At 51.1% G+C, this 26,269-nt stretch overlaps 2 protein-coding genes across 8 annotated transcripts in view; one reads left to right on the forward strand and one right to left on the reverse strand.

Annotated features, from left to right (window-relative positions):
• Nucleotides 1-1,572: 1,572 nt before the first annotated feature.
• SDCBP2 (syndecan binding protein 2) lies at nt 1,573-21,208 on the forward strand. Of its 2 annotated transcripts, none has more exons than XM_025001169.2 (9): nt 1,573-2,188; nt 11,842-11,914; nt 12,567-12,636; nt 13,232-13,332; nt 17,456-17,614; nt 18,395-18,570; nt 18,650-18,821; nt 20,361-20,452; nt 20,658-21,208. In XM_025001169.2, exons 2-9 carry the CDS (start codon nt 11,861-11,863, stop codon nt 20,710-20,712), a joined length of 879 nt encoding a protein of 292 aa, XP_024856937.1. In that variant the 5' UTR covers nt 1,573-2,188; nt 11,842-11,860; the 3' UTR covers nt 20,713-21,208. The 2 variants fall into 2 exon arrangements, with proteins under 2 accessions (XP_024856937.1, XP_059748985.1); XM_059893002.1 differs by lacking the exon at nt 1,573-2,188 and adding an exon at nt 4,602-7,849.
• A 545-nt stretch (nt 21,209-21,753) lies between these two features.
• The window catches only part of SNPH (syntaphilin), a 45,084-nt gene continuing 40,568 nt past the window's right edge, over nt 21,754-26,269 (reverse strand). For all 6 annotated transcript variants that reach the window (XM_010811622.4, XM_059893003.1, XM_015474255.3 and 3 more), the window contains one exon: nt 21,754-26,157. In XM_010811622.4, coding sequence (XP_010809924.1) covers nt 24,972-26,157 — 1,186 coding nt within the window. In that variant the 3' untranslated portion in view covers nt 21,754-24,971. The remainder of the gene's footprint in view (nt 26,158-26,269) is intronic.

A 26,269-nucleotide genomic window follows, 5' to 3' on the forward strand; every position in this document is an offset into this window, starting at 1 on the left:
CTGGGCCCCAGCCAGGATCTGATGCCCCAGTGCCCCTCTGTCCAGGCTCCTCACAGGGACTGTGACGTGGGCCTGCCCGGCCTGCTGAGCCACCCTGACATTCACCCCACCCTGGGCGGCTGCCCTGCATCATTCCTCCCAGGACTGCCCAGCACATGGGGGCCGGCCCTCCCCAGGCACCAGGTGTGACGGTCACCTCTGTACCACCCAACCCACCAGGACCTCAGCTAAATTCTTCCCTGCTTTTTGTTTATTTTACATGATTATTTGGGGGGATGGTCAAATACATTAAATTTTTTTCAAAATTTAAAAGGCACAAAAAGTGTGCTATTACAAAAAAAATCCCCTCCCGCCTCAGCATTGAGCCCCTTAGTTCTCCTTCCTGGAGATAACTCATCTAAATTTCTTTTTAAAACAATTAACCTTAATTTGATCACCCCTTACAAAAATCATAAACATGCAAAGCAAAAACTAACTTCAAAAGAAAACCCCATCACTTTGAAACAGACACAGAAATACAAATCAAAGCCTATCCCCACAATCCCACCATCTGAATTTCCAGTGTTTTAGGATATGACCACCCAGACAGTTTTCCGTGCATATTTACTTTTTAAAAAATGAAAACCAAACACAAGATGGATGTCATAATATTGATTTTTTTTGATATGTTGCCAGAACATTTCCTCATGACTTAAAAAAGAAAATGAGACCATATTTTGTATTTTATTTATAAATATATATTAAAATTATAAATGTTATATATTTATATAATTAAGTTATATAAGTATATACTATTTATTATGTTAAAAACCGGGATACTGTTGAGAGAATTACTGAATTTTTTGGTTTTGTTTTTGGTTCTTTAATAATTTTGCCTTTTCTGAGTTTGCATGGTTTGTGGTTGTAGGTCCATAGTAAATTAAAGCTGTTTTGACTCATAAGAGAACAAACCCACGGTTACCAGAAGGGAAGAATTCAGGGAGAGGACAGCCAGGGAGCCCCAGGATTGACATGCACACACTGTTACATTTGAAATGGATAGCCAACAAGTACACACTGCACAGCGCGGGGAACTCTGCTCACTGCCACGTGGCCTGGATGGAAGATGAGCTGGGAGGAGAACAGCCATATGTGCGTGTACAGCTGAGTCACTCCACTGTGTACCCAAAGCCATCACAACACTGTCAATCAGCTATATTCCAATACAAAATAAAAAGGTGAAAAAATAAAAACCTTACAAAATAAGCCAAAAAAGAAAAAGAAAAAATAAAGCTCTTTTCACCACTCATACATGCACCATAAGATTTGGCCACTGATTTAGATGTAGGAAGTATAAAAGAAGTAGAGATCTTAGATGTGTCTAAGTTTTCTCATTTGTGTTACTAGGTGACTACTGATCACATTTACTAAAATAGGCAATGAAAAATGGAAGCAGTAATTTTGATGAGAAAAAAAGTTATAAAACATATTTCAAACTCCTCTAACTAAAACAATACTGATAAGAAAAACACACTTAATCCTTGTTTTTTCTTAATCACCATCTTTTTAGAACTTTGCGTTTATCTTTGTGTAGTGATGTGGTATAGCAGCCAAGAATACAGACTCTGTATTACAGGATGTAATACAGGACGCCTCATTGCTTCTTTAAATGACATTGATGGCTTTCTGATCTTCCAAAGACGCCTTATTTAACTGACCCTGTGATGTCTGTGATGGGCATTTGGAGATTTCTAGATTTCCCTACTATAAGAAACACAGTGATGGGCCCTGAGACCCCATCCTACTTATTTTCTTATGACGAATCCCCAGAAGAGGAATTGCTAGGTCACAAGGTATGGCCATTTTTAAAGACCCATCAAACTGCCTTCATGTTTAGAGGAGTAGGTGTCCTATCCAAGTCTGATTTCCTCAAGGTCAAGAAGTCTGGTTCATACCCCTCCCCACAGGAGCTGTGAGCCCCTAGCCCCATTTCTACATCCAGACTAAGGCCAAAGGCCTCCTCTGAACCTGCTGACCTCGGGCAGGTTGACCCAGCTGCAGGGACGTACTTGGGCCCATTCCAGGCCCAGGTGAGTCAGCTGACCAGGGAGCCGGAACCCAGCTGGGACAAGGGCCACCACCTTCCAGGGAGGGACCATAGTCCGTCAGCAGTGGCTAGAGAAGGACGAGCAGCAGCACCTGACTACAGGTAAGAGCTGGGCGCAGGGCCCCTTGGCAGGGGGGTTGGAGGGGGCGAAGAGGACACCTGCTCTCACCTGTCTTCTTCTTTCCCTGTTTCGACCCTTCTGGGACTTCCAGGCCTTTTCCTCTCAAGGTGCTTCTCTCTGGCAGTGAAATGTAAACTTTGGAAGAGGGGCTTCTTCTTCTGAGCCCAGCCCTGGGCCAGGTTCAAGGGTAGGTGATCTTTATCCAGACATCACTAGGGCTCCATCCAGGCTCCTTCTGACTGCCTGGGACAGTGATCACAGGGATGGGACCCACACTTTGTTCCTCACAATGGACCCCTGGAAAACCAAAGAGCAACCTCTGCAAGAAACTGAATGCAGGCTTCAGTTTCTGTTACTCACTTCTCTGCCTGAAGCTGTTTCCATCAACAAGCTCCCTACCAAGGAAGGAGAACCTGCTGGGGGCGTGGGCCAGTGGCCTGACCCAAGAACCGGTTTCCTCCTGCGGGGACTCCCACACAGTTGGGGAAACTGAATGAGATCATGGATAAAAGGAGCATGCCTCCACACAGCTAGCCTCAGAAAATGGTGCTTAAGACAGGGCTGCTATGTGCTGGGCAGGCACTGCATGGGCTGTTGTACACAGGGTGGTCCAAACTACTAACAACTGTACCGCCACCACCTCTAGCCCGGGCTCTCTGTTCACTCGCGCTCCCTCTTCTGTCTTCCAAATCAAAGTCCGACCATGTCATTCTGCTGCTCAAAATTCTCCAGTGGCTGGCTCCCATCTCACAAGAGTTTATGCCAAGCCCTCAGCATGACCCTCAGGCCGTAAAGGATCTAGTCTGTCTCACCACCTCTCCACGCTCTGTCCTACTACTTCCCCTCTGAATGACTGACTTCAGTGTCATTGGTCAGACATTCCCCAAACAGAACAGGCACTCACCTTAGGGCCACTGCAGTGGCTGTGCCCTAAGCCTCACTGCTTTTCCTTCCCCATTTAGGCCACTTGTGGCCCCCACCCTCAGCAGTGAGCCTCCTGGGCTTCCAGGCTCTATCCTCCACTCCCTATCACTTCCCTAATCACCTAACTAACACTGCAGACGCACTTATTTATCCAGCCAGGTGACATTCAAAGGCGGGCTTTTCTTTTGTTCCCTGCCTTATTACCGGTACTTAGAACAGTACTGGGACTTAGGTGCTAAGTGAATGTACTGAATGAACAACAGCTAACGATTACTGCGTGCCCTTTATTGTGGTAGTACTTTCTGTACACATCTCAAGAATCTAACCTCCACAACAACTCTGTGATGCAAGTATTGTTATTCATATTACAAAGGAAGAAATGACATGCAGGAGAGACTTGTCCGTGCTTGCTCTCCAGCCAGAGCACATCAGTCTGAACCCATCCTGCCTGCCTCCGAGGTCCTTGCTCTCATTCTGCCTCTCCTGTGCCTGGGTTCAGAAGCATCTGCACTCCTTGAAAGAAGTTCACAGTTTTTCTCCAGCAGGCAGTACAGCCTGAGGGAGGGAGGCGGGTATAAGCTGGTGGCCTAGCAACAGCCTCTTCTTTTCCAACTCACCACATCCCTGGGCTAATTTGGCCTTCCAGGAGCTATTCCTCTGACACTCTAACCCACGCTTCCCTCCTGCACACTGTCTTCTAAAGGATGGATGAGTTGTCCACAGGAACAAGTGGGCGTCCCTTAGTGTCAGCTCTTTGGAACAAAGTGTTCTCATTTCAAAGCCCAAAGATGGGGGCTGGTGACCCCTTTTCAGCCCTGCTGGTCTCTGAGAACCTGATTGCTGCTCAGTTGTGGGAGTTGCTACCACTCAGAATACCACAAAGTACAGAAGCTCAGGGATGGAAATCGTGGAAAATGCAGTGGGAGAACATTTCTCTGGGTGAGCTAGGTTAGATGGGTTCTTTCCTTTCATAGGAGCCAGTTAATTGTAGGAAATCAGCAGCATCGTATTGAGCAAATTCTTCCAGTGTCATTGCAGGAGGCCGCCTTTCCATCTACCTCATCAGGGCACTGTTTTATCTCCCTTTCTAGGCCCAGGGTTTTTCTTCAAAGGTCTTTTTGGAACTTTTTGTCTTCCCCTTGGGTCTGCTTTTCCGTTTCAAGAAACAGTAACTGGACCCTTGCTGTGTGCCAGGGAGTGGGCACAACACTAGGGCTTCAGAAATGAGCAACATTCCTCACCAGAGAGGGAGACAGGCAAACAAATACAGAGTAGTGGAAATCCAACTTAGGAAATGCAGACCTTGCTCACAGTAGGTGCTTAAAAACACTAGTGGAATGAATGATATTAGTAGTGGAATGAATATGAGATTCTGTGGTTTAGAAAAGAGAGACGCTTATTTGTGTTTGGTTTGGGGAATTTGGGGGTAAAATGAGTTCACCAGATGAACAAAGTGGTGGGGGCGGGGGAGATGTGAATGGCATTCAAGACAGCGGGAACAGCATCTGTAAAAGCAGAGAGGCTGAACTAGCAAGGTGAGTTACGATCAACAGGAGTCTGGAATGAATGAGATGCAGGGTAAGTGCACAAGAGTGAGGTTATCAGGAGTCAGTGGAGAAGGTACCTGGAGTCAGGTCAGGGAGATTTGAATATCAAGTTGAAGTCGGAGATTTTACTCTGAGGGCAGGAAATGGGTAGGCTGGAGGGCAGGAGTCAAGGCTAACTCCCAGGTTTCTGGCTCCGACCATGGGGTGCATTTGGTGGGGTCACTGTAGAGTGGCAGCAAAGCTGGGAAAAATGAGTTTCAACCAGCGGGAGGCAGTAAAGATCTGGAAGGCGGCTGGACTCCTGGGTCTGGGCCTCCCATCTCTGGAGTAACATACTCCATTCTCCTCCTCTGGAACCTCTATTCTTCACAGTCCAGTCTGTGTCCCCTGGCTTCCTCCGGGAGGCCTTCCCCCTTGCCCCAGGCTTTTATCCTGCACCCCACAGACCCAACTGCCCGAATCTCTAAAAACGAGCAGCGGGTCGTTTTGCTGTGGGAAGTGATCTGCCAGGCCAAGCCCAAGACCCTCACCCCGAGTGGCAGGCCCTCATTCTCGGGTGGGATCCTAGGGTGAATCTTCCTGGGGCGGAGCACCAGGACGGGAAGTCAGGGCAGGACAAGAAACTTGGGAAGGTGACGTCTCAATGGGTGGGAAATACTCGGGGATCCAAGGTGCTTCCGAAACCTACGGGAGCGCTGGAGCTTCCTCTTCCTAAGGAGCAACAGGCAGCCCGGAGCGCAGGCGTGTCAACTTTGCCCTCCTCCCTCCCTCAGCTGCCTCAGAACGGAATCCTATCAGTCAGGGGAGGGTTCAGCCGCACCCGCTCTCCTTCGGGAAGCCGTTAATGGACTCAGGCTCAGGGGTGTGTGGAGTGTAGGGAGACATTCCCATTGAAAGCGCAATTTGATCCACGTAGCTTCCACACCGGTAAGAGGCGATGCGGAGCCCGATTGAGCCTTTAAATCCCTTATTCTGATGCTCTACCTGATTTTGTGTGTGTGTATGGATGTGGGTGCCAGCCACGAGCGCCTGGAAAAAGCAAGAGGCCGGAGGGATGCTAGGATCCCACCAGACCAACAACCCACAGAGGAGGCTGCCATTTTCCACCCACAGCCGCGGAGCACCCTGGGAACGGCGTGTAGCCGTGCGCAGCCCCGGATGGATTAGACGCATGCGCTCTAGCCGCCGCAGCGCGCCCTAGCGGCCTGGCGGAGGCTTTGCTGTAACCCATAGCAACCAGGGGAGGTCGCCTCTTATTCCGAGCAAAGTTCGGAGCTACAAGAGGGTCAGAATGGGAGTCTTTTGGAGATCTTCGATCAGCGATCGTTGGACAGATTAGGAAACAAGCCCTAGGGACCTGTGGTGCTTTCTCCGGTCCCCCTGTTCACGGAGTTGTGTGCCTGGCTGCTTCCAAAAAGCAGGAAATTGAGGCTGAGGGAGGGGGTAGTTTTGTCCAGAGCGGCTTTTCACCCCCACCTCCTTAGGGGGCATTGCTGTGAACAAAACTAATGTAGGTGATGGAATTCCAGCTGAGCTATTTCAAATCCTAAAAGGTGATGCTGTTAAAGTGCTGCACTGATATGCCTGCAAATGTGGAAAAACTCAACAATGGCCACAGGACTGGAAAAGTTCAGTTTTCATTGCAATCCTAAAGAAGGGCAATACCAAAGAATGTTCAAACCACTGCACAGTTGCACTCATTTCACATGCTAGCACAGTAAGCTCAAAATCCTTCAAGCTAGGCTTCAACAGTATGTGAACTGAGAATTTCCAGATGTACAAGCTGTATTAAGAAAAGGCAGAGGAATTAAAAAGCAGGGACATCACTTTGCTGACAAAGGTCCGTCTAGTCAAAGCTATGGTTTTTCTACTAGTCATGTAGAGATGTGAGAGTTGGACCATAAAGAAGTCTGAACACTGAAGAACTGACGCTTTTGAACTGTGGTGCTAGAGAAGACTCTTGAGAGTCCCTTGGATAGCAGCGATCAAACCTGTCAATCCTAAAGGAAATCAACCCTGAATATTCATTGGAAGGACTGATGCTGAAGCTGACTACTTTGGCCACCTGATGTGAAGAGCTACTCATTGGAAAAGACCCTGATGCTGGGAAAGACTGAGGGCAAGAGGAGAAGGGGCTGACAGAGGATGAGATGGTTGAATGGCATCATCGACTCAATGGACACGCGTTTGAGCAAAATCTGGGAGATAGTGAAGGACAGGGAAGCCCGGCATGCTGCAGTCTGTGCTAAGTCACTTTGATCGTGTCCAACTCTTTGTGACCCTATGGACTGTATCCTGCCAGGCTCCTCTGTTCATGGGATTTCCCAGGCAAGAATACTGGAGTGGGTTGCTGTTTCCTACTTCAGTGAGTCTTCTTGACCCAGGAATTGAACCCATGTCTCTCACGCCTCCTGCACTGGCAAGCAGGTTCTTTACCACTAGCGCCACCTGGGAAGCCCTACGCTACAGTCCATGGAGTTGGGAAGAGTCAGACGTGACTGAGCGACTGAACAGCAACAAGTTGAAAAAAACCCCGCAAAACAGCATGTTGCCCTGTCTGCACTGTAAAGAAGAAATGAGGGCAATGAAAATAGTTTATAATAAAGGAATATGCACTTCACTATGTAAAAGCTCAGACTGGGTTACACCAGATCACGCTTGTACCTAACTTAAAACGAGGGAGTTTGGATTTGTGTGCTCAGATGCTCAGTCGTGTCCCACTCTCTGGGACCCCATGGCCTGTAGCCCGCCAGGCTCCTCTGTCCATGGGATTCCCCCAGCAAGAATGCTGGAGCGGGTTGACATTTCCTCCTCCAGGAGATCTTCCCGACCCAGGGATCCAACCAGGATCGTCTGCTTGTAGGCAGTCTCCTGCATTGGCAGACAGATTCTTTGCCACTAGGACCACCTTGGATTTAATAGATAGTATTCAGCTGAATTTTGCCAAAGTTTATATTTGGCATCTTGAGTCAAAGCTTAAATGTATCTGTATACAGGCGTGGAGTGACTATGACAGCTACAGACACAGACACACACGAGTGTGTTCTGGTGACCTACCTGTGTTGTGGAGAATTGACAATGATTTTTCAGAATGGTGAACAAAACCAAGAATAACTTCCTCAGATAAGCTGGTGTATACATTTCTGGATGATATATTGTATACTAAAACCGGTAAAGTTTCATTGTATTTGTATATAAAACAGGTTATACACAGGTTTTTTTTTTGTTGCTTCCATTAAGGTTGGTGGGATATTGGAAACTTGTGTGGGACAGTTTGTTGTGATGAGCTGTTCTGTGCATTACAAAAGGTCCTGGTCACTACTCCCTGCTTGCTAAATGCTAGTGTCCCCTCAGTCTTGTGACATCCAAGAATGCCCACACAAATTTCCAGTCTGTTTCTTGGAAAACCACTTATCTATTCAGTCAAATAGCAATTTTTGTCGGCATCTGTGTGCTGGGTGCTGTTTCAGTGGGGAGGTGTAGGGTGATGAACAGGACGTAGTCCCTGGCATTCTGAGATGGAGTTCAGAATGAGGGGATACCCAGATAGTAATCGTATAATATGATAAATAACTTGAGAGTAGGTGCAGTACCAGTCAGTTTGGGAACACAGGAAGACCTAGCCAACTAGCCAGGGGTCCCACGGCCTGAAAAAGCCAAGCGGAGAACTTGCATTTGAGCTGAGTCTTCAAAGGCTTGAAAGGCTATGCAGAGAAGGGTGGTGTGCCAAGCAGAGGGATCTGCATAACAAAGAGGTCCAAGGTCGCTGGCACACAATGGACACTCAAATAGTGAGAATGAGTAGATGGATAATTGAATGAGATATGCATATTTCCTGGCAGGGAGCCATTCCCCACTATATTGTGAATTGCTAAAAGGCAGGGAAACACCTGCCTCTTGATTCCACCCAGATCCCTAACCTTGGTTGAGACCCAGAGAAGGTGGCAGTGGTGAAAGTGTCTCAGACCCGGAGGATGGGTTGTGTGATTCCAGCCTGGAAAGGATCTCCAGGAAGTGGATCTCAGATTCTGCTTGCCCAGAAGGCAGCTGCTACAGATATAAAAGCTCTGCTACTTCAGTGTTTGAAAAAGCAGGGCAGGGATGCCTCTTATTTTCACATCTGTAGCTCATGTGTGATCCAGGGCGTGTTTTTGGTGGGTGGTACCTTCTGAGGACTGTCCCAAGATCCAAGTCTCCTGGAGTGTGTGCACAGAAGGGAAGACCACAGGCGAAGGGGCCTCTCCCCTCAGCTGATTTAAAGCAGGTCAGAGCCGGTCTCCCTCTCCCCATTGGACCATCCCTGTCTCCTTGAGATGGTCATTTCTGCCCCAAAGACCAGGTGAGGGCAAAGATCTGGAACTGCCTGCCCCCAGGAACCAAGCGGGCAGTGTGAGCCAGCTGGATGGGTACTTTGGGAAACAAGAGGTGTGTGCAACCTCATCTAAGGGCAGGCTGTGACTCCGGCCTGGCTGAGTGTTGCTTGTGTATGATTCCTGCTCTTGCATTGCCAAGTATTTTGTGTTTTGTTTTTTTTTTTTCCTATACAAGATAGAAGTGGAGAATTCTATATTTCCAGATTTTAAAATGTTGACACTAACTCAAACGAAAACAGAAAAAACAAGCCAGTGAAAGGCAAACAAAGCCTGTTTGGGCCCTCACATCTTCCATCCTAGGAAGGTGCACGTTCATAGGACATTAGCGCTTTACTCTACAAGGAGAAACGTGGAAGCCCAGGCGGAATGCATTGCTTCTGGAAATATTGAGTTGATGTCCACGCTAGGGGCTGGTTGATGTCCACAATAAATTAGAAGGTCCAGTTTCTGCCCATTTGGAACTCCCAATAGGTAGATCAAGAGGCAGCTTCAGAGTAGTGAATGATCAACAGACTAAGAACATGAGCTGGGAGAGGAGGCGAGTGTGGGGCAGGGGGAGCACAAATCAAGGCAAGTTTCCTGAAGAGCCCTCTGATATGGAACACAGAAAATAATTGGAAGTTAGCCAGGTGGGGAGCAGAGTGGGTAGAAAGGTATGCCAGACAGAGGGCATAATAATACACGCAAAGGCCTGGGGACACGAGGAAGTTCAGTTAATTCAAGGATCTAAAAGTAGCTCATTGTGGCTGAAGCTGAGGGTGCGGGTTGGGAGAAAGACGTGTAGAAAGAAAGAAAGCGGGAGAATTAGGCAGGGGGTGCAAGCAAATGTCTATTGGGACTCAGGGCCAATGAGTAAATCGGTCTTGATGTAAGAGACAACAGAGGCTGAGGGAGTCTGGGGCGCCCGGGAGTTGGCTGCGACTCAGATGTAGCCACTCAGCGGTGGTCCAGGGTTGCTAGAGTGTCCTGTTTTTCAGGAGCAGTGTGAAGCTAGATTATTAAGTGCCGAGTCTCGAGTTCTGCATTTAAGCTTTTAACTTTGAATGTATAAAGTCCTTGGCAAGGTCAAACAACATCTGTTTGCATCTGGCCTGTGAGCCACTGGTTCCAATCTCTGGAGGAATCATAAAGGGCACGTGGACTGGATTCTGAGAGTGGCGGAGCCACTAGGGGTGCTTTAATCAGGGGCATGGCATTCCAGGCTCACACAGAAAGGACCTGTTGGCTGGAGAACAGCAGTCGAGTTGACTCACTGGAGATGTTGTGATTCCTGCAGAAGAGCGGGGAGATGGAGGAGGACAGCGTGAGGATTAGTGATGGGATGTGAGGATAATAGGGTGTGATGGCAGACTAGAAGGGATGGTGTGTGTACGGGGTCGTTGGGGAGGCTTAAAGTTGATAAGTGTCAAGGCAGCAGGTGCAGAGGAAGGACAAGGAAGAGTCATGGAGGAAGATGACCTTGACCCCTGGGGATCACTCCGGCGAGATGCCCAGAGATTTTGGACCTGGTCCAGGAATGTGGGCCCAGTGCAGTGAATAGGACCCCCTGGATCGCCAGGAACTGCAGGTCAGGTGGGAAGACACACTGAGGACAACTGAAGAGCCCGGGACTGGAGGCCGGTCCGCAGTCCCTGCTGAGGGCAGGGCCCTGGGTGGGGGCAGCGGTGACCTCACTGTCTCAGGAGCCAGGGCGGGAGGGTGGGGTAGGAGCTTCCAGCTGACGAGGACTGGCCCAGCAAAGGCCGGTAGATGTGACAGAGCCAGTGTGTTAGTGGGTAAATGGTGAAGAATCCAGAAGGACAAACTGCTCCTTGCTCACATTTCATCTAGGGAGGAAATAAAGCTTTTCTGAGGGTAATTTCTTTGAATTTCTTTGGGTACCTTGCTCCAAGGTCCTTCTGGTTCTCCCCCCGATAGGTAGGAAGGTTTTTAATAAATGTTTATGGTCCCCCATCATTTCTTTATCCCTCTGAACAATACTCTGCTGAGCATATAAACTCTTACTCTTACAGTTTGTGTGCATGTTTTTAAGAGTTTCCATTGGCCTTCATCATGATCAAGATCAAGACTCACCAGTGAAGCCGGAAATGGCAGTAGGGGCTCAAATGCCCAGAGATGGAGAGGGGTGTGGGGGGGCAGGGGAGGAATTATAAGGTGCCTGCTGCCTGTTTTAATATGAAGTCCCCAACCGCTTGACACTGGACTGAGCCCCAAGTAGTTGTGGGAAGATGCTGCACAAACCCCTAATGCTGGCCGGGTATACAGTAGGTGCTCACTCTGCACCAACTGGACCGGGTTTAGGTCTTGAGCGATAAGATCTTGTAAGGCTTTCTGACCTTTGAAACATGGCAGGGAAGGACATGGTTCCCCAGTCCTACTTTGCCTGGTGAGCATGTCCTGGGTGACCCCTGGGTCCAGGTTCTAAAGCCCAGAGTCAGCTGAACACGGTGGGGTGGGATTTTGTAGGAGTGGAGAACATGGGCTTGGGAACCAGACTCTGGCTCAATCCCAGCTCCTGCATTTCTAAAATGGGGATAATAATACCTATTATATAACTGGTATAATATATTATATACTTATATAATATATAAGTATATAATAATAGAATATATAATATATAACAATATATGCTATATATGATATATATAATATGTATTATATATAATCATGTAATAGTAGTATAATAATAATACTACCCGTCCTGACGTCTTTCTCATCCTGAGAGTGCTGGGTGGCACGTGTCTGTGCCTCCGCTCGCCCCTCAGCACCCGGCTCTGTTGTGCCCTGCAGGGTGTTCCAAGGAGCAGCCATGGCCACCCTGTACCCATCTCTGGAGGACCTGAAGGTGGACCAGGCCATGCAGGTAAACTGCCAGGCTATTAGCCTGGGTCCCCTGCTGAGGCTTCGGGATTACTCCAGGGTAGCTAAGGGAGGCTTGTCTTGGATCAAGGTTGGAGGCCCCTGGGAGTTCCTTATTGGCCCCAAGGCATGCGGGTCCCCAGTGCGGGGCCTGCTGGGCAGAGCAGGTGTTCAGAGGGCAGTGGGATCACAGCAGGTGGAGAAGACGAGCAGCTGCAGACAGGCCTATGTCTGGTGCCCGCTCGGTCCCAGTGCTTCCTCCACTGGGGTTCGTGCAGACCCCATGCCCTAGGGCAAGCTTCCAGGGTAAACCCTGTGGCCGTGGTGTTTGGCCTACTCAGCCCCCAGAAGCCCTTTCCTCCTTCCATCCTACATGAGGTCTTAGTGGGTTTTGAGAACTGGGGGCTTTTTGACTGATAATTACCTTGGCCACTGCAGGTAGTAAATGAGTTGTGACATTCAGTGGGTTGCAGGCCCTTGGGAGAACCTCCCTCCTGAGGCATGGAGGTGTGCGAAGCCACATTTATTGAAGGGTTGGATACCCACTCAGGCCACGAGCATACCTATCGCCCTGACCCCCAGCCTCAGGGAGCCCCAAGCTCCAAGGGCTCTGGGGTTCTGACCACAGCTGAGCGGCACTCCCCTTCCATCCCCAGGCCCAGGCCAAAGCCGTACCCAGGATGCCTGCTCTGCCAGTACGGGGAAAAGGGGACTCCCAGCCTCCACGTGAGTGATGGGGATGGGGTGCTTCCGGCCGAGAGTGACTTCTGCTGGCCATTTCCGAGAGCCTGCCTCTTGCCTGCCACCGAGCCATGGGCACTGTGTACAGTTGTCCCCTCTACTTTGAGGGGGACGCTGAAAAGCTGTGACCTTGTGAGGGGCCTGACATCCCTGACTTAGGGCCACCAAGGAAGGCTGCACAAGGAGACCAGGATGTATGCAGTGGCCCTGGGCCTGCTCTGGCTATCTTGACTGGTGAGCTCAGGCCCAACCCCTCTCCTCACCGTGCAGTTTCCCAGAGCTGCCTTTGGGTCAGCTGGTGCCAAATAAAGGTAACTGAGCTGAACACCAAAGTGATCCGTGAGGGGCTCTGTGTCCCAGGCTGCTCCCAGACCATCTGAGGGGAGGACCCACATTGCCAGCGAGTGTTCCCAGGGCTGCAGAGCCATCTCAAGAATATACTGCATTCTTGGGAGTAAACAGCATCACGGACCCTTTTGTTTCTTAACAAAGATGAGTGATCACTTGGGAGCCAGGCAGGTGTGGCCAAGCTCATGGCCAGAATAACATCTTTCTCTTCTCCCCCTTCCCTTCCCACCAGTTTTGTATCCTAACCTGGCAGAATTGGAAAACTATATGGGTCTTTCCCTCTCCAGCCAAGAAGTCCAGCAGAGCCTGCCTCAGACTCCAGAAAGTGCCAGTGTAGGTATTTGTCTCTTGCCTGATGCGGGCCCTCCTTCCTCGGTCTTGCCATTTAAACAGATTTGAATCTCCTCTCTCTGTAGCATCCCTGAGGCTCTGTTTCTTGATGACACGTTTCATTTTGAACCTTCATGAGAAGTGCCGTGGGGTTTCATGGTTTCCTGCAGGCCTTGGGGCTAGACGGCCACTGCCTGCCCTTTGACCTCTGACCTGCTGGCCTGAGCCTGCTAGATGAGAAGGGAGGACATTAAACCTGGCGTGAGCCTGGGTGCTTCTAATGAGGGGGTGCCTGTGACTTGGGAGCAGCTGCATGGTTAGGCAGAGCCTGTGAGGAGGAGCTTGTCAGCCCCAAGTCCCCAAATGAAAAAATAATGCTTAACTCTTGCTCTCTATGACTTCAGGGAGCAAAAAAAAAAAAAAAAAAAATCATAACGTAGAAATATTCACTCCTGAAAATATATTCACTTATAGAATCAGTCCCAAAACTGTCTACCCATCAGCTTCAACATTCCTGGGTGGTTCATTGCGCTGGTCCAGTGCAAATCGACTGCAAAGTGCAAATACAAATCTTGGTAATGCCGTGGGATTTCATGAAATTGATAGAAGTGACGATGAGAGCTGCCACACTGACAAATGAGGATTTCACAGGAGAAACCAGCAAGGATGAGGACATGTAGGATCCTGAGCAAAGCTGGTGACACCCTGGAGTGGTTTTCCAAAATGACGCCCTTGACAGTCATGTAGGGGAGCACACACAGGAAGCAAAGTAGGTCACATTGTCCATTTTAATCCATTGATTGATCTCTCTTTGGTCAATAGCCCAGACAACCTAAATTTGATGGGAAAAAAAAAAAAGACGACAGATAATGCACTTTCATAATTAAAATTTTTAATTATTTTAAGTTTTTCTTTTTAAATAGTCGGAGATTCAGTCAGGAAGTTGCCAAGACAAGAGAAGTCCCTTGTACTCTTCACTCAGTTTTCCATTTTATGTAACTACTATAAGGTCAAAACCAGGCATGTTACATCAGTACAATGCGTCTAAGGTTCTGTGTGTTTTTATCACCTGCAGCCACCAGCACAATCAAGATACAGAACTACATCATCACACAGAAGTCTGTGTCATGCTGCCCCTTTATGATCACGCCCAGCCTCCCCTTCAGCATCCTCAGCCCCTTGGCAGTCACTGGCATGTTTTTGTCCCTATAATTTTATCATTTTAGAAGGTTATGTAAGTGAAGTCACATGGTGTGTGACCTTTTCAGATGGGCTCTTTCCACTCAGCATTGTGCCCTGGAGATCCTTCCAGGCTGTCGCCTGTTTCAACAGTTCATTCTTTTTTATTGCAGGATTGCGTTCCATGGTGTGGCTATAGCTCAGTTTGTTTAACCTCTCGAGGGACATTTTGGTTGTTTCCAGTTTTTGTCTATTATAAACTAAGATATTACAGATGTTTGTGTACAGATTTTTGTACAGACATAAGTTTTCGTTTCTCTGGGATAAACGCCCAGGAGTACAATTCCTATGTAGTGTAATACATGTATGGCTAATTTTTTTTAGAAAGAAACTGCCAAACAATTTTCAGAGTGGCTGTATTATTTTATTTTCCTGCCAACAACGCATGAGTGTTTTGTTGGCACATCTTTGCCAGCATTTGATATTATCACTATTTTAAGTTTTACTCATGGTAGGTGTGTGGTGATGCCTTATCGTGGTTTTTATTTGCACTTTCCTAATGGAGAAGGAAATGACAACCCACTCCAGTATTCTTGCCTGGAGAATCCCAGGGATGGGGGAGCCTGGTGGGCTGCCGTCTATGGGGTCGCACAGAGTCAGACACGACTGAAGTGACTTAGCAGCAGCAGCAGCAATGGCTAGTGATGTTGAACATCTTTTCACGTGGTTATTTACCAGCTGTATAGTCTTTTTGATAAAATGTTTTCATATATTTTGCTTATTTTCTAAATGGATTATTTTTTTAAGTCAACTTTTGAGACCTTATTCTAAAGTCCTTTGTCATTTGATTTGTAAATATTTTTCTCCCGCTGTGTAACTTCTCCTTTCATTGTATTAAAAGAGTTTATTGGAGAACAAAAAGTTTTCAATTTTGATGAGGTTCAATTTATTGATTTTTTTTCTTTGTGGATCATGACTTGGTGTCCTAAGAAACTTGACTGAGCTCTAGGTTCTGAAAAATTTTCCCTTTTACTTCTAAAACTCTTATAATTTTTTGTTTAAATTTATGATTGAACTTGAGTCAGTCTTTGCATAAGGCATGAGGTCACGATTCATATTTTGCTTATGGATGTTCAGTTGCTCCCATGCCATTTGTTGAAAAAGAAGACTCTTCTGTCTTCACTAAATTGTTCTCACACCTCTGTTAGGAAGCAGTTGCCTCTACTTGTGTGAGGCTATTTCTGGATATTCTCTATTCTGCTCCAAAGGTCTGTCTCTCCCCAGTACCACACTATCTTGATTACTGTAGCTATATAGAAAGTTTGGAAATCTGGTAGAGTGATTTCTCCTGTTTTTTACTTTTTTGTCAGACTAGTTTTAGCTATTCTAGTTCCTTTGTGTTTTCATGAAGTTTAGATTAACCTTGCTTCTATCTACAAAACATAGAGACTGTGATAGGAAATGCATTAAATATGTATATCACTTTGTGGACAGCTGACAGCTTCATCTAGTTTTTCTGATCCATCAATACAAAATATCTCTTTATTTATTTAGACCATTGATTAGGCTTCCCCAATAGCTCAGTTGGTAAAGAATCTGCCTGCAATGCAGGAGACCCCGGGTTGATTCCTGGGTCAGGAAGATCCGCTGGAGAAGAGAAAGGCTACCCACTCCAGTATTTGTGGGCTTCCTTTGTGGCTCAGCTGGTAAGGAATCTGCCTACAATACAGGAGGCCTGGGTTCAATCCCTGGGTTGGGAACATCCCCTGGAGAAGGGAAAGGCTACTCACTCCAGTATTCTGGCCTGGAGAATTCATCCATGGGGTGAAAGGAGTCAGACCAGGCTGAGCGACTTTCACTTTCAAACTCACAATACATTATATTAAAAAAACAGTAATGAGTACTCAAAATTTCTCTTTTTAATAACTTCACTATTTTCTACTAATATCTATCCTACTAAGGTTATTTCCGTTTTTATCTAAATGTAGAAATATATGATGATGTGATGAGAATTCCATGGACTGTATATTCCATGGGAGTCGGACACGACTGAGCGACTTTCATTTCACTTCACTTTACTTCTTTGATCTCTTTTATCCGTGTTTTGTCATTTCCAGCATACAATTCTTGTATATGTTTTATTAGCTCCACACCTAAGTATTTCTTTTTTTTTTTTTTAGCGATTGTAAGTGGTATTGTATTTTTAATTTCAGTTTCCACGTATTCATTGTGAGTATATAGAAGTACAATTGATTTTTTTGGTATGCATTGGTCTTGTGTCCTGTGACCTTGTTAAATTCACTTATGAGTTCTAGGAGTTTATCTGTAGATTCTTTGGAATTTTCTAGTAAAGCATCATCTCATCTGAAAATAGGGACCATTTTATATTTTCTCTTCCAATCTATATGTCTTTTATTTCCTTCCCTTGCCTTATTATCTGGCTAGTTCTTCCATTACTGTATTTAACAGTAGTGGTGGGAGTGGACATCTTTGCCTTGTTCCAGATCTTTTTTGGGGGGCGGGGATAGTATTCACTCATCTTGATACTTCTGACATAATTTTTTTTAAGACAGAAATCAGCTTGAGCTCCTTTACCCCCTCACTGTTCACTATTTTCTGTGAATTTTTTTTATTTTTAAGTGGATTTTAAAACGTTCTTCTGACATCAAGTTGTCTTGGAAAATGAGGACCCTTTTTCTATAATACATACCTGTCCTCCCGTCTCTATTTTCCTGGCTGTGTTTTTTTGGTGTGTGGACTTTGACGCCCCCTAGTGGCTTCATGGCGCCATGTGTCCTCCTGCCCGCAAGAGGTGTGTGTGGTCTGCGGTGGGCTGGAGCTCAGGGTCCACCCCGTTCTCTTTTCCCAATCCCTGCTCCCACGCCTGGACCCTTGAGGCACGAGGCCCCACGGCGCTGGCTGACCTCTGCTCCCCTGTGGTCTGCAGGCAGCGGTCTCGGGTCCCTCGCCGGGCCAGGTGGTGGCGCCGGTGTCCGGGAACAGCCTGGGCGCGCTGCGTGCGGAGATCAAGCCCGGTGTGCGCGAGATCCACCTATGCAAGGACGAGCGTGGCAAGACGGGGCTGCGGCTGCAGGCCATCGACAAGGTGGGGCTGGGGTCAGGCGGGAGGGGAGGGGCCCCGCGGAACGCAGAGAGAGAGCTCGCGTGCTGGACTGCGCCTGCCCGCGGCCCGAGCTGCCCGCGGGAGCCAAGGCTCACCTGAGCCCTAGCCAAGCTCGTCCTCTCCATCCCCCCCCCATAAGGCACTAGGGCTTGCTCTGGGTTGTGCCAGGGACCCTCCACTTGCCCTTCCTGGGACTTCATGCCTCCTTGCTCCCCACTCAGAGGGATCTGGCTTCTGGGAGGCTTTCTGAAGACAGTGGAAGGTGAGGGGTGTGGGGGTGTTGGTTCAGATGCCAGCCTGAGAGGCCTTGTAATCTGGTGACTGGGGATGCAGCCACTAGTTGGAATTCCTGAAAGCGTTAGTTGCTCAGTCATGTCCAACTCTTTGCGATCTCATGTACTGTAGCCCGCCAGGCTCCTCTGTCTAAGGAATTCTCTAGGCAAGAATACTGGAGTGGGTAGCCATGCCCTTCTCCAGAAGATCTTCCCAAGCCAGGGATTGACCAAGTCTCCTGCATTGCAGGCAGATTCTTTATCATCTGAGATACCGGGAAAACTCCTGAATTCCTGACTCCGTTGCTTCCTAGCTGTGTGGCCCGTTTCCTCACCAGGAAAATGGGGTACCCTGTATGTTGCTATACAGAGCTGCGGTCCCAGGGCCCAGCAGGCTCTGAGAAGATCAGGAGGCAAACAGCAGTGCAGGAGGAGGCGCCTGGGCTCAGGGTGGGCTGGGGGAACTGAATGCCGGGCTCACCTCCTCCAGGGGATCTTCGTGCAGCTGGTCCAGGCCAACACCCCTGCATCCTTGGTGGGGCTGCGCTTTGGGGACCAGATTCTGCAGATTGATGGACGCGACTGTGCTGGGTGGAGCACGGACAAAGCCCACCAGGTGGTGAAGAAGGCATCGGCCGAGAAGATTGTCATAATCGTTCGGGACAGGTGAGCACCCGGGTCCCAGGAGCCTGTCTGTCTGCCCTTGGTTATGTCCCAGGCCCAGCTCACTGTCCCTCCCTGCCAGGCCGTTCCAGCGGACCATCACCATGCACAAGGACAGCACAGGCCACGTCGGCTTCGTCATCAAGAAGGGGAAGATCATCTCTTTGGTCAAAGGGAGTTCCGCGGCCCGTAATGGGCTCCTCACCAACCACTATGTGTGTGAGGTGAATGGGCAAAACGTCATCGGGCTGAAGGTGAGCAAGGCGGAGCATGGCTCCATCCCAGGACCTCAGGGACTGGGAGATCGAGAGGTGGTGGGAAGGTTCGTGTCTGTGGGTGGGCTGCTGCGCTCGCCCCAGCTTCAGATCCTCATCCTAAGGCTGCTGCAGGGATTCAATGAGACAAAGGTACGAGAGCTCCGAGCACAGTGCAGACACTAAGTGCTCAGTAAATACTCGCTGATGTTACTTACTCATGAAGGCCAGAGGTGTGACAACAGGTGGTGGTGGTGATGACGTGTGTCAGGAAATGGGTGTCCGGGGTGGGGGTGAGGGGCTCCTGGCTGCACGGTCTATTCTGTGTGATATTTCTGTTTGTATCCCGGATCATGTTCACTAATAGGAATATTTTAGGAAATGGCTCTTCAGAAGCCCATTTCCTACCTCTTTCTTCTCCCCAACAGTGTGTGTGTGTGGTGAGTTTTATCTTTAAATACAAGAAGGAGCAAATGGTCTAGGGCCAGTGCTGTGACATAGACTGGGGGACAAGGTGGGTGCCTTCGGGGAATGGACCCCAGAAGAGGTTGAGTCACATGGCTTCTGGTCCCTGGAAAAACGAGAGTGGTTTATCCTGATTGATGCCACCAGGACTGAGAGCCGTTCTTAATTCCAGTTGTGATTTAGAGTGAGGGTCCCCCCCGCTCCAGCATCCAGGGCTTTGGGGCTCACAGGCAGGTGGAGGTGGCCTGGGGGGTTTGCCATCTCACCCCACAGATGACACAGTCTTGTGAGCCACTCCCCCTCCCTCATAAGGGCCATCTCCAGGTCCCTCCTGTCACACATCTTCTCCCCTATGCCTGACCATCTAGTCGCATCTGGCATATCTTCTCCCATTGATCCTGGCACAGCTAGGAAAACACACAGCCAAGTCAGAGATCTGTGCAAAGTAAAGGTCACGGTCTCCAAGTAAGGGCCAGAGGCTCGTCTCTTAGCATTCGGCTTTGGGCTGTACGGCACACTCTGTGTAGGTGCTTCTCGTGTCTTGTTCTCCCCATGATCTGAACGGCTTCTGCAGGCCTTTCTTTTTACTGGTCAACCAGATGTAAGAGGAAGAGGTACCCCACGGCCTCAGCTCAGGCTGACAGGAGCCCAGAGAAGAGGGTGGGTGGGTGTGCCTACTGTCCCCCCTTGTCCCCACTGCAGCGTGGTTCTCTTTCTGCTTTGGGGTCAGAATCCCGGTGTGACTGGGGCCCGGGAGACGGCATACTCGTGTGGTTGGTGGGATTCCCGGGGCTCTTTGGGGGAAGTCATGTCTGTGAGGCTGTTTGGTGTCAGGCCCACACAGGCCCTCGAGGTGAGGGTAGGAGAGGTGAGTCCATTTTACTGAGAGAGCCTCAGATGGGAGGCCCACATTCTTGCTTGAGCTGGGGGCCTGCCACCCTCACTCAAGGGGCAACCTATTCCCTACCGTCACTGTCAGTGGTGGACTCCAGCAGGGCCACGCTGACCACTTCACAGAGGTGCCTCATTGTTGCCCCTGGCCCCCAAGGTGACTGTCACTCGCCTCTTCTCCAGGACAAAGAAGTCACAGAGATTCTGGCCACCGCCGGGAACGTCATCACCCTGACCATCATCCCCACCGTCATCTACGAGCACATGGTCAAAAAGTAAGGCTGACCCCCCCCACCCCCTGGCCCCCCTCTCCTCCGGCCGCCCCCCTCCCCCACCCTGCGGAACCCCCCCCTCCCCTCTCCTCACCTCCTGGCCACCGCCTTCTGGTAACTTGGGGTGAGGCAAGGGAGGCACAGGTTTTTGGGAGAAGGGGGAGAAGGTGCTGCCAGTTTTGGCGAATGTCCTTGTTGCTGTATCTAGGTTGTCCCCGACTCTGCTGCACCACACCATGGACCACTCTATCCCTGACGTCTGAGGCCACGGGACAGCAGCTCAGCCCTGTCACCCTCCTGCCAGAAAGGGAAAGTCTGTGCCTGCGAAGGCGTGCTGCCTGGGGGCGGGGCCGTCTCCAGGGGGCGGGGTCTTCTCAAGGGGGCGTGTTCCGGGCGGGGCGACATGGCATCCTGTGCGCCTGTCATTTACATACACTGGCCTTGTTGGAGTCTCAGCCACTCAACTGGGCTAAGGCCGGGACAGGGCCCACAGGCGGCCATTCTCTGTGCTGATTTAAATGCTTGGCACGTCGGCAGGCCGGCTAAACACTTCCTAAAGTTGCAGCTGGGTCCCTTTCAAATTTTTGCCTCTACCAGTAAAACAGTTCCATGTTTTGAGAACACAAATACATTTTTTTTTTTTTTTTGGTTAAGAATTGTTTCTTTTTCCTTTACTTGTTCTTTGTCACAAACTGTATAGAGTTATAACCCTTCACTGTCTTTTGAATAAAGATTTGATTTTAAATAAAATCCCTTCCTTGAAAGTAATTGATATTCCAGAATCCTCAGTCCCATGACGCACCAGTGTTGGTTGTCTTTTAAGCAGTGGTGAGACCGAGGCCTTTTCTATGTGTTGCCTTTGACAGCATGGCTTGGCTTGGCTTGGCCAGCGTCACATGCTGCCTGTTGGTGTGAGGCTGGGATGGCTGGGTGGTGATGGGGGACAGTGTGGGCTCTGGAGGGGGGCACTGGCTTTAGAGCGCCCCCTGCTCAGTGACTCCAGCTGGCTTCTGCATCTGTAGGTGTGAGAATCACCTCAGGGGTGCTGGAGAGGATGGAATAGGTGCACTCTCAGGGCCCAATGGGACTGACACCGAGGGGGTGCCAAGTGACCCCCAAATGACGCACGGTAGAGCTGAGCCAGCTTGCAGCTCTCAGGTCCCCTCTACCTCAGGAAAGATCTCTGCCCCCTCAGCTCTTTCCAGGGTGTGAGTTTTGACTCCCATGCGGGTGGGGACAGCGTGAGCCCCCTTTATCCCCCTCACTGCCCCAAAAGACACAATATAAAGAAAACAGGCGATGGATCTGATTGTGTTTTCATGCTTTAATCCAGAGCTGTTCTGCTGTAGGTACAACTCTGTCAGATCAATAGGACAAAGGAGACAAAAGTGAAGACCCCTCCCCACCTCCCACCCCCTTCCTGTATCCCCTGAATTCTCTGTCAAGGGCATGGCTGAATTTAACAGTGCACTATGACTTGTTTGTACTGACCCCTAGGTCACAGAGGGGTCACGAGTTCACTGGGCAGAGGCCCCTCCGTAGGCCTCTACCCCAGAATTTTGTCACTTGCCCCCTGCACCGCCCCCCGCAAGGCGCTACCAGGTACGCCGGTGCTACTGGTGACTGGGAACTGTGTTCACTGAAAAGCTAAGTTATCCCCTTGGGAGATATTTGGAATAAACTTCACTTGAGGCCAGCTCTCTGAGCAGAGTACTGCCCCTGACTCTGATTCCTGCTTGAGCCTGGACCAGAGGAGTAGCCGGGCCAACTCTGGCCTGGACCCCACAACTGAGGGGAAGCCAATTCTGGCAGCGGGGCTCCAAGGGACCAGCAGTTCCACAAGGTGATTCCTGAGAACAGTGTTGCTCAGGATCTAATCAGCTCCAGCCAGAGGCTGGGGAGAGGGGAGACCCCAGAGATTTCTGCTCTAGAAGCGGAGGGCAGGAGAGAAGGTCACAGCCCAACAGGAGGAGGTATTAAGCAGGAAGGAAAAGGGGAGCCTTGGAGGATGAGCACTCAGCGGGAGGCTCCGGGGCCCTGGCCTTGCCTCCAGCCCCACATTCTGGACCCTGCAGTCTGGGCTTGGAGCCTGAGCCGGCGGGCCGCTGCTTCTTACCGCTGGAGCCTCCCAGGCAGCTCTGCCCCTTTTGCATAGATGCGGGATCCCGAACACACACACGCACACAGGCACGAGCTGGAGCCTGGCTGACACGGTCCCAGCGCCTGTCCCGGGCTTGGGCCAAAGAGTCGCCTCCTCCATTGACAAGAGACAAAGCCTGTCGAAGGTCCCACCAGACCGCACAAAAGAGAGGACCCGGAGTGGGCTGGGGCCCCTCTGACCAGGCAGGCAGGTCTCAGGCCAGAGCAAGAGTACAGGGTGGCACCAGTTCCTCTCACCTTGTCCACAGACCTGAGTCCACACTCTTCCCGAGGGGCTTGTTCAGAATTAGGGACAGAGCGGACCACGGCCCCGGCCCTGACCACGTCCACCAAAACACAAGACACAGTAGGAAGGCCACAGACAGCAAGACGCAGACAGGAGCAGAGGGGCTATGCAGCTCGACTAGATTCCAGGGGTGAAAAATATATAGATTTTATGTTGTCAAATATAGTCATATCTTTATTTTCTCGGCAAAGCTTTTGACTATTTCTAAGGAGACACTGCGCAGCTCCGTGAGTACACGGCACGAGGCGGGGTCCATGGCCAGTCTCGGCTTGGCTTTGGATGGGGGATGTCCACTGCCCCTCCGTGTCATGACCCCTGGGTCCCGTGGGGCAGCCCAGCCCTGCCCCCAGAGTTCAGGTTTGGTTCGGCTGGGATCGGGGGGAGCTCCACAAGGATGGCAGGTCTGAGGCCTGGAGTGAGGACAGGGGGGCTTCGGAGGCGCAAAGCACGTGGCTGAGGGGCTCTCCCCCCAGCTGGTGGCTAGGCTGGCTGCCCACCCCCAGCATGCAGGCGTCCCCCGCACCAGCGGAGGCACAGAGAGGAAGGGCAGAGTCCACGAGTCAGGTGACAGCTGCTGAAACAGCGGGGTGGGCAAGCCACCTTGACGGAACCAGAGGGCCCCCCTAGGCCAGAGGGCTGAGTAAGACACAGGGTCCCAGCAATGCTCCCCACCCCTGCTCCAATGTAGGGCGTAACTCTGAGGAGTGGGTGGGGTGAGCAGACAGGTATACGCCCTGAAGGGGAAGAGGAATGGGTTTACTCTGTAAAATAAGAATGTTAATAAAGTGTCAGCAGCTTTGCTGGGGGACCCAGACGTGGTCCCAGGGAAGGAGGGGGGTGCCAGTGAACCTTTCCAGGTTGACTGGGCTTGGGCTGGCAGCCCCACTCCACTCCCACCTAGGAAACATCCCAGAGCACCCTGCTTTGGCCTGGACGGACATTACGGCTTCAGCACCTCATCTTGCCATTCACCCTGCTGGATATTCCTCCAGAGGCAGATAGGTGTAAGATTTAGGAACCCTCATCCTAGAAAGCAAGCAGCCACCTCACGGGAGATCCTGAGATGCATGAGAACCAAGCCCCAAAATGAACATAGTGCAAAGCAGAAGTTGGTCCTAAGGTCTCTGGCAAAACCTGGGTGAGCTCCAGAGGCTGGAGTGAAACCAGCTGGGGTTGCTGAGCCCAGCCCTGCCTCCCAGGCTGCAAGGCCTCATCTCAGAGGCTGGAGGAGCCTCCTTGAGCTGCCAGCCCCATCTCCTCCTTTTGTGCTGGCAGAGTCTCCAGATGGGAGCTGGGGCTCAGGCCAGTCTGGCTCTCACAGAAGAATGACCTGACACCGTCAGAAACTCCAAGAGGAAAAGTGAGGTGGGGAAGGTCTGAGATGAACAGACAGACAGGGGACCCACACTGCCCTCTGCCACCTCTTGCCCATCACCATCTTTCCTCCAGCCCGTGGCCTGATTGTGCTCCCAAACCCCAAGTGGGGAGAAGTCTGAAGAGGCTGGAGCTCAGCACAGGCCAAGTGGTTCCAGACCTGCTCTGAGTCCCAGTCCCCTGCCTGTACTTTGGGTCACAGCTGCCTCCATCTGAGGAGATAATACTGGCCCAGAAGCCTGGGCTGAGGGCAAGGGGCGGCTTGGGAGACAAGGCCTGGCGTACACAGGGAAACAGACAGGACCTGGGGGCGGGGGATGAGGAGGCCGGGCTGACAAGTCAAGGCTGGCCTCCCCAGATCATCACACGGGAGACTTCCTGAGCAGCGGCTGCCCTGTGTGGGGGGCCTGGTGGGCAGGGGGGCTGGGGTGGGGGCCTCACCACTTTCTCTCTCTGCAGTGTGTCTGATCAGTGGGCCTCCCGGCTGTCGGTCTCTCTTCCCTTCTCTCCTGTTGCAGTTTTTGGACACCTTCCCCCAACCTTCACTCCCAGCCTCTAATACGGTTATTATCCTGAAAAAGCCACCTCCAAACCCCAAACTAAAGAAATAAGATGATGCCCCAGGGGAAGGTGTGAGAGGGAGGGCGGCACCCCTACAATCAGTAGTTGGGCCGTGGGAGCCTCTGCCCAGGCCGGCCCTCCTCAGAGCTGGGAGCTGCCTCCGGCGGTTGTGCCGGTCGGGCCCTGATGGCTCAGCGAGCGGCAGCTGATCCTGCGGATGGAGTGCAAGGCCACCGTGCAGCAGCCCCGCAGCAGGGAGCTGATGTTGTAAATGGGCTGGCCCTGGCGCCGCTGGGAGCGGCAGAGCCAGGCCACTGTGGGCACGGCGGGCACCACCACGGCCAGCAGATCCACGATATAGTGGCGGCTCCAGTAGCTCTTGGGCTCCTTCTCGGCCGTGGCTGCCTCCTCCTCCTCTTCCACAGGGCATGCCACGCTCACCGACGGGCTGGGGTTTGGGTGGGCACCAGGGTGGTGTGGGGTGGGCCCCCAGGTGATGGGCTCCGGGGCCTCCAGCTCGTCCCCCACCGTCACCACCACTGCAGAGTTGGGGTCTCTGGGCCCCGGAGGGTGGGGATCCGGCTCCAGGCGCCTGTCCCCTGACTCGGGGACCATCCCGCAGACTTGGGCCTGGGTCACTTTCTCCAGGATGGTGTCCAGGTCAGGCTGGGATGGCACGAAGTCTGTCTGGATGGCGCGCTCCTGCATGCAGCTGGCCTGCACTCCGGCCTCCGTGCCACACAGCAGCTTCTCATAGGTGTTGCTGGCGGGGAAGCGGGGCCCCAGGCTGAAGGAGCTGTGTAGAGATGAGGGCTCCTCGGGGCCGCAGTCCACTCCTGACGACAGCAGGCTGCTGGCCTCCAACGCCTCCGTCCGGCTCAGGGTGTCATCGTTGGCCGCGAAGCCACTGTCGACCCCATCCTCGGCCGAGGTGCCAGGGTGGTCCCCAGGCGGGCGGTCGCCGCAGACAGCAGGGTCGCTCAGCTTGGTGTAGGTGGAGCTGCGGGTGAGAGAGCGGGCCGGGGAGCCGCCAGCCGACTCACCCGCACCGTCCTCCTTGGCCAAGCCGTTCTGGGCCACTTCCATGCTGTGCAGCAGCGTCTCCAGCTTCTTATTCTGGATGTTGATGTCCACGAAGTACTTCTGCAGCCCCTTGTCCTTGTCGATCAGGTTGTTCTTGACGGTGTCGATGACCTGCTTGAGCTGCTTGATCTCCTTGCGGGCCTCCTTCAGGGCCAGCTGGGCCTCCACGCGGTGGCATTCCTCCTCAATCCAGTCCTCCTGCATGCGCGACAGCTGCGTCTTCAGGTCATCGATCTCTGTGTCCCTGTGAGCGGATGAGACACTGCGCTCATCACCTGGCCGGGCACTCCATTAAGGACCGGCAAGGAGGGGGCTGTCCCGAAGGACAAAAAGCACTAAAAACAAAGGAACGACTT

The sequence above is a fragment of the Bos taurus genome, chromosome 13 (assembly GCF_002263795.3).
Source record: "Bos taurus isolate L1 Dominette 01449 registration number 42190680 breed Hereford chromosome 13, ARS-UCD2.0, whole genome shotgun sequence".
NCBI classification, from domain to species: Eukaryota; Metazoa; Chordata; class Mammalia; order Artiodactyla; family Bovidae; genus Bos; species Bos taurus.

Excerpts from the sequence above, each read along its gene's own strand:
- SDCBP2 (XM_025001169.2), top strand. The coding sequence starts at position 11,861 with ATGGCCACCCTGTACCCATCTCTGGAGGACCTGAAGGTGGACCAGGCC. Across the intron at positions 13,333-17,455 it reads AGACTCCAGAAAGTGCCAGT|GCAGCGGTCTCGGGTCCCTC; the intron begins GTAGGTATTTGT and ends TGTGGTCTGCAG. Across the intron at positions 18,571-18,649 it reads GTCATAATCGTTCGGGACAG|GCCGTTCCAGCGGACCATCA; the intron begins GTGAGCACCCGG and ends CCTCCCTGCCAG.